The sequence below is a fragment of the Ceratotherium simum genome, chromosome 26 (assembly GCF_057802395.1).
Source record: "Ceratotherium simum simum isolate JZ-2026a chromosome 26, ASM5780239v1, whole genome shotgun sequence".
Classification (NCBI taxonomy): Eukaryota; Metazoa; Chordata; class Mammalia; order Perissodactyla; family Rhinocerotidae; genus Ceratotherium; species Ceratotherium simum.
Genome location: NC_141925.1, coordinates 38,333,304 through 38,345,493, shown reverse-complemented (window position 1 = coordinate 38,345,493; position 12,190 = coordinate 38,333,304). Strand labels below are relative to the sequence as shown.

Here is a 12,190-nt window from a genome sequence, read left to right as displayed (position 1 = left end):
GAACCCAGCCCAGGAGACACTCGGCTTTCACATTAGGCTCAGCCTGAGGCAGGTGGACATATCAACGGGTTCTAGGGAGAGGGCTCTAGTCTGAAGATGTGACCCCAGGAACGGTCCCCAGATGCAGAGGATGGCTGCAACCGCTCAGAGCCTAGTTTCCTTAGGACACAAACCAAATAAAGGCATTCAAAGAATTAGGTAGTTGGTCAAACACAAGCTTGATAAACAAACCCAGCTTTTCCTCTCTATTAATGTAGTATTTCCTCTCTACAACAGGTTAACAAAGAGAGGCGTTTGTCTGCAGGAAAAAGCATAATGAGCTTTTTGTTCTACCCTGCAACTCCGGGAAAAGGAGAAATGTCAGCAGAAGGCAGGGAAAAACAGGCCAGGCCGTAAAGCTGCCTTTTTGTTTGGTTGGTTAAATTGTATGCAGATTGGGTAATAACAGACGTCTTATCTACCTCTCAACTTTATTCTTCTCTCGCAGCATGTTTACCTTGTCCATATATGGCACTTCCTGCAATTCTGGCAACTTTGTTAGGGGTCAAGAGCGCACTAGTTGCACAGAACACACCTAGGGGACTTTGTCTCTTTGAGAAGTCCCTCCCTTGAAACTGCATTACCTAAAGGCTCTTCACTCAAAAAAAAAAAAAAAAGGTATTGCATGCCTATTTGTGCACGGCGCTTGGTGTGTACAGGCCACGGTTTCACGTGGCCCTCCCTTCGATAGCTAGCAGGAGCCCGGAGCGTTGAGTCAGAGACCTGGAAAATCAATTTCGTTCTCTGAACCTCAACGTCCGCATCCGCAAATCGGTTCCCTCGGAGAACGGGGCGCAGAAGACAGAACCCTCCAGGCGCGGGGTTCCGGGGCGCGCTCCGCCCCCAGCCCCGATCTCCTTCTCTCGGCTCCCAGCGAGCCCGCCTCTGCACGGAGGGGGCGGGAAGCCTCGGCCACGAGATCCAGACCCCGCGCGCCCGAGGCTGGGCGGGCGACGCAGCCGCGCAGCGCGCCCCGCCCCGACGTGCGCAGCGGGAGCGCGCACGCACACAGGCGCGGGGGCGCACGGCGCGGGCGCGCGCAGGGCCGGGCCGCGCGCGCGGCTCCGGGAGGCGGCGGCGGCGGAAGCGGCGAGGGCGGCGGGCGTCCGGCTTCAGAGGTGGTGGTGGTGGCGGCGGCGGCGGCTCCGGACTGGGCTGGGCTGGGAGCGAGCGAGGGGCGGGGGTGCCGGGGCGAGCGCCGATCCCCCGGCTCGACCATCCGCCCGCCGCCCGGACGCCTGGGCCGCGGAGTTTGTGTCCCGGCTCGGACCCCGGCGCCCAGCCCGGAGCCGTAACCTTGAGGCGGCGGCGGCGGGGCCGGGCCGGGCCGGGCCGGGGGGCGGCGGCGCTGGATCCGCGGCTGCCCGATCGTTGGCGGGAGATGTCGAACCCCGGGACACGCAGGAACGGCTCCAGCATCAAGATCCGTCTGACAGGTACGGCCGGCGGGGGGCCCACCGCCCCCCCAGCGTCCGCTCGCACCCGCGCGGCCCCGGGCAGCCTCGGAATTTCCCGCAGAGCGCCCCGGCGAGGTGTCCCTCCCCCACGCCGGCCGTTGTCCCAGGACCTCGTCACCCCCTCGGCCAGTGCCCCTCGCCGCTCCCTCCGGCCCCGCCCCTTCGTTGCTCCTGGCCCCGCCCCCTCGCTTCTCACACCCCCATCCGCCCTCTTCTCGCTTCCCTCCTCCCCACCTGCCCCCTCGCTTCTCCCCCTCGCTTCTCCCCTGCCCCGCCCCCTCGCTTCTCCCATCCTGCCCCCTCGCTTCTCCCTCCATCCTTCTCGTGGCCGCCGACCCCTTGCCCCTCGCTTCTCCCCTGCTGCCCCGCCCCTCGCTTCTCCCCTGCTGCCCCGCCCTCGCTTCTCCCTCCATCCTTCTCCTGGCCCCCGTCCCCTTGCCCCCTCGCTTCTCCCCTGCCCCGCCCCCTCGCTTCTCCCCTCCATCCTTCTCCTGGCTCCCCTCCCTCTCCTCACTCCCTCCCTTCTCCCCTCCTGGTCCCACCCCTCGCTCGTGGTCCCGCCCCTCGCTTCTCACCACGTTCCCATCCTCTCTTGCTTTTCTCTCCCCCACTTCCCTGTCTGCCCCCGCGCTTCTCCCTCGTGTCCCCCTTCTCACCCCTCCCGCATCCTGTCTCTTGCTCTCCCTTCTTTACCCCCTTGCCCCCTCGCTTCTCCCCTCCTGGCCCTCCCCTTTCTTTCCCCTAGCCCCGCCCCCTCACTTTCCCCAAACCCCGCCCCTTATTTCCGACCTAGCCCCGCCCTCGCTTATCTCCCAGCCCCGCCCCCTTGCTGGTGTCTCGCGGCCTCCACCCTTTCCTTCAGTCTCGAATTCCTCAATGCTATCTTGTAGCTTCTCCCGGTCCTGTTCTCCTCGCTTCCCCTCTGGTCCAGACCTCTTCAGTCTAGTCCACTTCCTTTCTCTCTCAGGCCAGGCTACTGTTTACTCTTGACTGTGCTTCTTCTGTTCTTTCCTTTTCACCCCCACCCCTCAGCATCCTTGAGCCCCGAGATTAGGCGCTGATCACCGCCCCCCCCCCCCCACACTGGAGGTTTTGGCGGCTGCCCTAACGCAGGCTCCTTGATTCACTCATTTAGTCTTCAATGAAATGCCCGTGTCTCCTAGGTGGCTCTGTAGTACCACCTTCAAGGGTGAGCGCGAAGCTCTGCTGTGGGCCTGCGACGCGGTGGGTTGGATGTGTGTAGATGCTAATGTATCTGCTGGAGGTGCCCCTCGCCAGCGGGCTTCTGAGATCCTGGACCAGTCTGCACCCGGTCTGCCCTTTCTCACTCTCCTCACTGCTACGGGACTGCTGCCCTGTCTCCCAGTTTAAAGTCATACCTGAGGCCGGGTTGTAGTGTTGCAAATACGGTTCTGCTGGGGGACTTTCCAAACTCGAATATTTCCAGCTCCGGAAGGGAAACAAAAAGTTTGGGCTAATCCCTGTCAGGGGTTTCCCCCTGGATTTTTCTGTTCAGTGGCCCATCTGGTGAGGACTCCAAAGTCAGTGTGGTCAGATCCTTTCAAAGAGAGAATGAGCATTTGGGACACTTTATGGCAGATGCATAGCCCTAAGTCATTGGCAAAATCCATGAAAACAATGGGTGATTGTTTTCAAACTAAAATTTTCTTTGCAAGTCCATAGTTGTTGCATGATCCATTTTTTGTTTCAAGGAAAGGGTTATAATTTTTTTGGTATAAAGATGTCAGATCAGGTTATGATCAGATAGTAAGATCAGATCAGATGATGATTTGGACTCAAACCCAGACTCTGGTTTTGCAAAGTAAACAGGCATATGCCGGGGATCTTTGCTTCTGGAGAGACATAATCCTTTATTCCTGGTAGGGCTGGTAGGAAACACTTCTCACTATGTAGATACAGTATATACATTGTTATTTTTATGGTTACGTGAAAGCCACGTGTTTGACTTTGTAATGCTTGTAAAACTTTAATTACTGGCAACTTTAATTTGGTTCTCATTTACAAAGTAATCTATAATTGACATCAGATTTGTTTCAGTTTTGTTAAAAACAGAAGTAACTGATTTTGTGAGTTTAGGTAGAAATGTGATTAATGTTTTACAAGGAGTAGGTTTTAATTACAGTGTTTGTGCCTGGTGTAAATGTATTAATCAATTCTAGTTGGCAGGTCTGGGTGTGGGCCTTTTCCTTGTAAAAGGGAGGGCTTGATTTGTCCTCCCGAATTATTTTTGGATTCAGGAATTTAGATGTCATAGATGCAAAAATGCCTTAAAAGAGTTTTGGATGGCATTTGATGTTGAGGGATCAGGTGGTAAATGTTCTTTCCGAAACACCTTTTCCCTTTCCCTCAGTTGATGTTAATGATCTGAGAGGATGTGCAACAGGATTGAGTTTAGTGGCGATTGTGGACACATGTAATGCCAGTTGTCTGTTGAACATTAATTTATGTGGAAACGTTGGAACTAGATATTTTGTTGAAGATACAATAGGTTTCAGCCTCGTCTTTATGGTTGTCAGGGGAAGTTTGAAATCTTTTCACTTCTGGCATGTGGGGTAGCCATCTTTCAAAAGTTGTATACTTTTATTCCAGGTTTCAGAGTTTATTTCCACATGTGATATTTGAAAAAGTGATTTTTAAAAATGAGGGATAGTCTAACCAGTCAGTGAATACCACATAGAGCATAATCATTGCAAAGTATGAAGACGTTGGAGTTACCAGAGAGCATTTAGAACTTTGGGGTCCACAGTTGTATTTGGTGGTGAGTGGAACATTGGTTTAGAATTAAGAGATTGATTCTGGTCGGATGTACCAATAACTGCATGCTATGGAACAGAATATTTAACTTTTGTGGGTCTCAGTTCCTCATATATAAAATGAGATTTCAACTCCATTATAACATTGTTTGATTCTGTTTCTTACAGTATATATCAACGTGGCTACCTACTTAATCTAAATTACCGTTCAGTGCTGATGCTTTCTGTTAAGTCTCAATCTTGATATTCAGAAATTTGTGTTAAAATACCACACTTGTGTTTGATTTATGCCAAACATTAATTTTTTGTGTTGATTACATTTATGATTTTTTTCTTCCTCTGGAACCCTTTTTGTTTTTGAAAACTACTGGGTAGTACGTTGAACTGCTTTGGAAACCTCGCCTAAATAGTAGAAGAATGCTTGAGTCTTTATATTTAAAAGAATATAATTTTAATGAATGTCTTGTGATATTTTAGCAGGAAAATAGGTTTTAAAGGTTTCAGTAGGTTTAGGGGTGTAATATGTGCAAAATCAAGTGATCTTTGTTAAAGAGCATTATCTTACAGACATTTTAGAGTTCACTGGCAAATCAAACACTTTGGAAACATTTTTATTTTAAATTCAAGCAGGATTTGCAAAAACTTTGTTCTTAAGTGGAACACAAATGAATCCCAGATATGTTATTTAGGCCACTCTGGGTAAAAGAATGGAATTTTGAGCTCTAAGTGTTCCACAGTACTCTTCAAACACATTAAATTTTATTCTAATGTTAACCAGTTGGTTGAAATACCAAATGCCTAAACTTTCTGTGCTTTTATGCCTTGAAATACTCCCAGACCTCCTTGTGTTTTTATGTCTTTCAGAACGTGACTGCATATTGTCAAGAGAGCGAAATTCTAATTCCAAGGAGAGAGGGGGAAGAGACCTTTCTTGATAGTATATGGCAATGGGGGCTATTTTTAAAGCTGTAGCGCATGTAGTGTAAGGCTGATTTGTGTTTTGGCATCCAGATGATGCAACTTGGAGAGAAATAGTTTTAGTAATAGCTGTTAATAACTTTAATTGATCAATAACAGTTAGGTGACCTAATTGATTCAAAATAGTTAAGATTCTCTTAAGAAAGATTAAGTAAGCTGTTAAGAGTGTTGCCTTTGTCAATTTGTACCGGCAAAGAACCTGACTTATGTAAGGCAGGCAAAAGTTTTAATAACTGTAACTGTGATGAGATGGAATAAGTCATCAGTTTTTAGCCATGCTTTGCGCCTGAGTTTTTGTAATGTTTTCCTTAGGGTCTGCCTTAAGCTTATGAAGGTACAGTCGAGGCACTTCTCTGAGCTGCGTTCTCGAAGGGTGTGGAATGCATTAGATCAAATATTACTGCAAAACTTAAACTGCAGTTATACTTTAAAAGGAATCACATTCTGCCAAATACAGGTTTTATTATTGATTTTATTTGTGATTGAATCACATTTGTGTTGTCCTAAGAAAAACCTTTTTTTAAATCCATTTTTTTCCTTTTTAATCTTCTTGACCCACCTAACAGACTTGAGAAATGAAATATTTCATATATTTCATTTCTCTCAGTATTTTTATAGTAGTTGTGATTTATCAAACTAGAATTTTTGACTTCAAGCCTGTTTTTCAGAGTTCATAACTCCTATTTTTGCAATTGTGCAAGTCGTGTCTGACTTTGAATTTTTCCTTCTCTTCTACAAATTTTCATTTTCTCTGGTCACATTGTAAGGTTCCAGTGTGGAACCTTGGGTGCAAGGGAAGGTTCTGGGGTCTGAGTCATTTGTGAAGAAGTATTTCCTCAAGAATAAAAAAGCAGAGAAACACTGACCCATAATATTTCAACATCAGTTCAATGATCCAGTTAACTGGACTGGCTGTTTTGTAACATGTTTGTGGTATTGGTTAAAAGTTAAAACAGCTGAATTGTGCATTTTCTTGAGTGCTAAGAGCAAAAGGGAAGTTCAAGAAACCTGAAATGGATGAAATAATTTGATATCTTCCCAATGCTCTGATTTTCTGGTTGAGAAACTCTAACTTTTAGGATTCTTATTTGGATTAAATTTTTGTAATTTCAAAACCATTTTAGAGGTTAAATATTTTTAAACAAAGAGAGAATAAAATATATATATTTTTTGTCACCGAACAACTTAAATTACTGGTTTGCTTGTTGTTTTGTTAGTGAATTTTATTGAGAGAAAGCCCCTAACTTATTGGCTTGCTGTCCACCGTGTTCTCACTCTAGCTGACCCAAGTGTCTAAGGCTATTCTAGGCAAAGAAGAGCCATGGAGCTATGTTGAAAAACAGAAGCACATAGCCATGTGGATGGGGCGCATCTCCTTTTTAAAATGTTGGAATTACTGTTGTGTCTACAGATGCAATTCAATCCACTTAGATATTTAAACTAAGTGGAATGTGGTTTCCTTATTTCTGTATTAAAGGAAAAAAAACACCTCTTTTATTGTTTTAAAACAAGGCTTAAATAACGTACAATCAGTGCGTCTGCTGATGCGGCCCACTCTGTAATTCCAGCTGTGTTCACCTCCATTGCAGCTGAAAGGAATTCTAATTGGCTGAGGAATGTCGGCAACATCATGTATCACTGAGCATGAACCTATTATGCTGGCTGCTGGGTGATGCATTTCAGATGTTTTAAGCTCCCGAGTCCAACTTGGAGCTTGCCTTCAGGAGTCTGGAAGAGAACATTGTGAAGCTGTAGGTTGTAGAGGGCAACCTGCTTTCTTTGCATGTTGGGCATCTGCTAAATTCTCTAAAGGCCGTGGTGTTTTCTTGTGGCTTAAACTCTGGACTGGGAATCAGAAGGTCTGAGTTTTATTTCTAACTCACAGAAGTGCCACAGTGAAGAAAGGGGTGGGTGGAATCATAATCTTATTGTGATTGATTTTTCCCATGTGTAATGTGAGATACCTGCATTTTTATATGGAGCAAGGACTTAATGTGGATTAAATATTTGGATGAGTAGTTATGAATTATTTATAGAGTAGCACAATGTAAATACAGAGTCATAGATTCTTGTTATTTCATATTCCTAAATAATCATGTAAATGCTAAAGCTAATGATGTACTTTGACACTGAAGAAAATCTATGGAACCTATTGATAAACATGGAAAAATAATACTCAAGAATGAATTGTTAAATTCTCTATGCATTCAGAAACTTACTTAGAGAAACAGTGTTATAAGCCAAAGCCAGCATATCTTTAATTGTGAAACCTTGGAAGCATTCCCATTAAAATCAGGAACAGTACAGGGATGTACACTGTCACAATTGTTATTAGCTAGAGAAAGACATCAGAAAGCAGAAAGTGAAATTGCTATTATTTTAGATGATATGATTTTATATCTCTAAAAATGCCACAGAATCAGCTGAAAAGCAATGATAAACAATAAAGAAAACTTTAGTAAAGTAGTTGGACAGAAAATTTCTCCACAGAAAAATAAAATGGATAAAAATTGACATGCAAAGACAAACTAGGAAAAACAATTTGTAATCTATATGAAAATAAAAGACTAGCTTCCTTAATATATAAAGAGCTTTCAAAATCAATTAGAAAAGGCCAATGACCTGTTTGGCAGAGAATGTGGACAATTCACAGAAAAGTATGAAAGTAGATTCCAAACATGTGAAGAGACTCTCAGCCCTGTTCATACTAAACAAAATACCAGTTAAAACTAAGGGTGAGACAGTTTTCATCTAGCAGATTGGCAGAGACCAAAGAGTGAAAATATTCATGATGACAAAGGTGTGGAAAAGCAGAAACTGTTTTCCACTGTTGGTTGAGAATGTAAATTGATACCATAGATTAAGGAGGGCAGTTTGGTACTATCAGATAATAAATTGTTTATATCCCCTTTGATCTAACAATTCTGCCCTAGAAATTTTTCTTAAAGATATATTCACACATTTATGTAAAGTCTTAATGTGCAAAATTATTGCAGCATTGTTTGAAATTATAAAAGACTGAAAACAAGCTAAATATGCATCAGTAGAGAACTAGTTAAATAAATTATGCTGTATCCCCAAGGATGTGTTGCAGTTTAAAAGAATGAGATAGCGCTTTATATTCTGATATGGAACATTCTCCAAGATATATTATTCAGTGGGGGAAGAAGCCTGATTCAGAAGAGTGGATATTGTACATTCTATTTGAGTAATAAATAGAACAAAATAAAAGGGGAAATTTATAGATGTATTTGTATAGCCTATCACTGGAAGGATACTGTTGAAAATATTGGTGTGATTTCCTCTGGGGAGGGGATCTGGGGCCTGGGGTCCAGGTGAGATGGGGACTTCCTTTCACTGTATTCCTTCTGTACTGTTTAATCTCCCCCATTGAGCAGATATTGCTTTTCAACAGTTAAAAATGTTAAAAACAACAAAAAAAAGAATCTACAGGGCTTAAGAAAAGAGTTTCTTAAAGAAACTAGTACATTAATTGCCAATAGTAATTGTTTTCAAATGTAGGTGTTCTGAAAATTCAAAATAATTATGCGGGATGTATTTTAAAGAGCTAAAATAGCATTTAAGGGCATTACCTGTGTTATGTGTAATTTCCTCACCAGGAAGATTCTTGGGTTCCAGAGAGTAAAATGCTTTGCATCCTTTGTAGGTCTGAACAAACTTATTTTCCCAGGGAATATGTTCATTCTGATACTGAGACACCCTCCCACCAAAAAAAAAAAAGAGAGAGACTTGTTCCAGCATGATGATCGAGTAAGCCCACATGATTCTTCCCAGATTCAGAAATTTGGTCCTCCTTAGATGTACTTTCTATAGTGAGTCCTTTGAAAGACTGGGGTCTTGATTCTGAATAATAGTGCTGGTTTATATATTTGGTATGTCATTTGGGGTTATCTCTGACCTATTTCTGTAAAATAACCTCATCCTTAAATGGGGTACTAAGCCAGTAGTAATAATTTGGTATTTTTCCCAAGTATTTATAATCAGTATGTTTGTTTTGAACTTAACCTTGACAGAGTGCTATTTCTCTTGGAGCCTGGTATTTAGAGTGTTGTGAATGGGGTAGTGGAAGCCTGGCTGTTTTTGGGGTTTTTTAGGCCTATTTTTGATATTAAAATTGAAATGAATTATGAAAGTCTTTTTGGAGACTTGACCTGTTTACTTATTGCATTATTTATGGCTTACTTCATCAGCTGAATGTCAGCGGGGTTCTACTTTTGTTTAAGAGGACCACATGAGCGTGGCAGATGTGCTGTTGGGTTACCTTGTCATAAGCCCCAGAGGCTGGCCTCTGGCACATCTGGCACATGAAGTATTTAAATATTATTTGAGGGTATTGATTATGATTTTGGAAAAGACTATATCTCAGTGCATTCCAGATTTTAATGCATTCAGGCCCTGTTTGTTCAATTTAGCAGTGCCTAAAAAAGAAATATTGATATCTGACTCTATAAAAGTAGAAAGAGTTGTAACCACATGTAATTTATTGCCTTTTTGTTCTCTTAGATCTTTGGGATAAAAATCCTAAGTTTTACTGAATTGTATTTCTACATATATTATTTATAAATTATAGATTTGAGAACTGCATGATGCCTATTCATACATGACAGTATAAGTAATGCCTTATATCTGTCCAGCGTTTCATAGTTTCCAGAGTCCTCATATATGTTTCCTCACTTAAGCCGAGATATCAAGACAAGCTTAAAAAAATTTCTAGCTTAAAAAAAATAGCATGCAATTTGTTGTAGCCTTTAAAACCACATTTTATAGGAGAGAAAAGAATAGTTTCTCTTGTCCTAAATGGATAATTATTTCATGTGCAGATACAAAAATACTCAGAAGCACACTTAACCCAACTAGAATAAATTCACATGCTTTATAATAATCAATAGTCACATGCAGGAGAAGGCCTACGTGTACTCATGGGACATTGATTTAACTCTTCTTAGGCTTTAGTGAGGATAATTCACACTCACAAAATTGGATAACCTTTTTTGGGGGGAAGGTAGCCTTTTTTTCTCCTTAATTACGTGAGACTGGAAACGTGACATTTCTCTTCTCCCCCAAACATGCCTAGTAGACACCTTAAGCTTAACATGCTGAAACAGTCTTCTTGATTCCCCCCTCCCCAGAAACCTTCCTCTCCCCAGTCTTCCCCGCTTCATTAAATCTACCCAGTTACTCAAACCAAACATCAGGACTCTTGGTCGTTCTTCATATCTAATTGATCCTCAAGCCCTCTCATTTCTGCCACCACAGTTTATCTGGAATGTGTCTTCTCTTCGTGTCCATTGCCCTCATCCTAGTTCAGGCTGCAGTCATCTCTTGCTTGGACAGCTGCTTCTTGCCCCTTTTTATTTAAATGTTCCTTGAAGCCAAAACTATCCTGCTACAGTATTATTTATTTCTTTATTTCAAAGATGTTGAAAGATTAATTATAAAGTCCTTATTGTGGCTAATTCTAAAGTGGAGATGGAAAGAGATTTGCTAACATTGCCCTTTCTCCTGGTGAGTGCAGCCCCTTCACTCTTGGCTTCTATTTTCACTGCTCCTAGCTTCAGCTCCAGGAGCATTGGTGAGGATGGCTAGTTGTCTTTGTCAGGGTAACATGGAGCTTCTCATGGTCCGATGGTTTAGGGATGGCCGGTGACAAGTTTAATTGTGTACAGTGGTGGAGAGAGATCAGGAAACCAAATGGAAGACTACTACTGAAAAGAGTCGAGAGTGGGAAATACGTAGTCTTTATGGTCCAGAGCACATGTTACATTCTCTTGTATAGAAACAGCACATTGGTTGCCTCTGGATAGCTCATGATTTTATCACCCTGACATTCATTCCCCAAGATGCTCTGACCCTAGTTTGCCCCATCTTAGTAAGTAACATCATCAACCAGTTGGTTGCTCAGACCGAAAATCTTGGTGTCCTCCTTGATTCTCTTCTCGCTCAAACTCTAGGAAGTTGTCAACTCTACCTCGTATACCATATCCTGAATCTTTTTTCACTTCTCTCCATTTCTACTATTACCACCCTAGTCCTAGGCATTGTCGCCTCTCACTTGGGTGCCTGCAGTAATCTCCTACATGCTTCTGTATGTTGAAATACCATGTACATACAGAGAAGGGCAGTGTACAGTTTGTTGATATTTTGTGAACGGAACATACCTCTGTCACTATATCTTAGATCGGTGGTTCTCAACTGGGGGCAATTTTGCCCCCAAGGGATGTTTGGCAACGTCCGGAACATTTTTGATTGTTACAACTTTGTGAGTGCTATTGACATCTATTGGATAGACGCCAGGGATGCCACTAAACATCCTACAATGCACAGAACAGACCCCCACAACAAAGAATTATCCAGTCCAAAATGTCGATAGTGCTAGAGAAACTCTGATCTTGATCAAGACGTAGAATAGTACTAGTACCTGGAATACCCCACAAGCTCCCTTCCCAGTTTCTACTCCCACCCCTACCCCCCAAAGATAATCATAGTGGAATCATGCAGTATGCATTCTTTTGTGACCGGCTTCTGCTCAACATTATATTTGTGAGATTCATCCATATTGTTATGTGTGGTTGTATATCATTCATCGTCTTTGTGGTATAGTACTCCATTATATGAATATACCATAATTTATCCCTTACCAGTTGATAGGTAGTTGGGTGGTTTCTAGTTTGGGTTGTTATGAATAGTGCTGCTATGAACATCTGTGTGTGTCTTGGTGAGTATATGTATGCATTTCTGTTGGGTATATAGTTAAGAATGGAATTGCTGGGTCACAGAGTAGGCATATATTCAACTTTAACAAAACTGCCAAATGCTTTTTCCAAAGTGGTTGCACCAATTTACATTCCCACCAGCAGTGTATGAGAGTTCCAGTTGCTCCATATCTTTGCCAACCTTGGTGTTTTCTGTCTTTTTCATTTT

The 12,190-nt window shown here is 42.9% G+C and overlaps 1 protein-coding gene across 1 annotated transcript in view; it reads left to right on the top strand.

Moving 5' to 3' along the window:
* The window catches only part of SMURF1 (SMAD specific E3 ubiquitin protein ligase 1), a 127,453-nt gene that overhangs the window by 14,534 nt on the left and 100,729 nt on the right, over positions 1-12,190 (top strand). Inside the window, exon 2 of the mRNA XM_087449237.1 lies at positions 914-1,475. Coding sequence (XP_087305363.1) covers positions 914-1,475 — 562 coding nt within the window. The remainder of the gene's footprint in view (positions 1-913; positions 1,476-12,190) is intronic.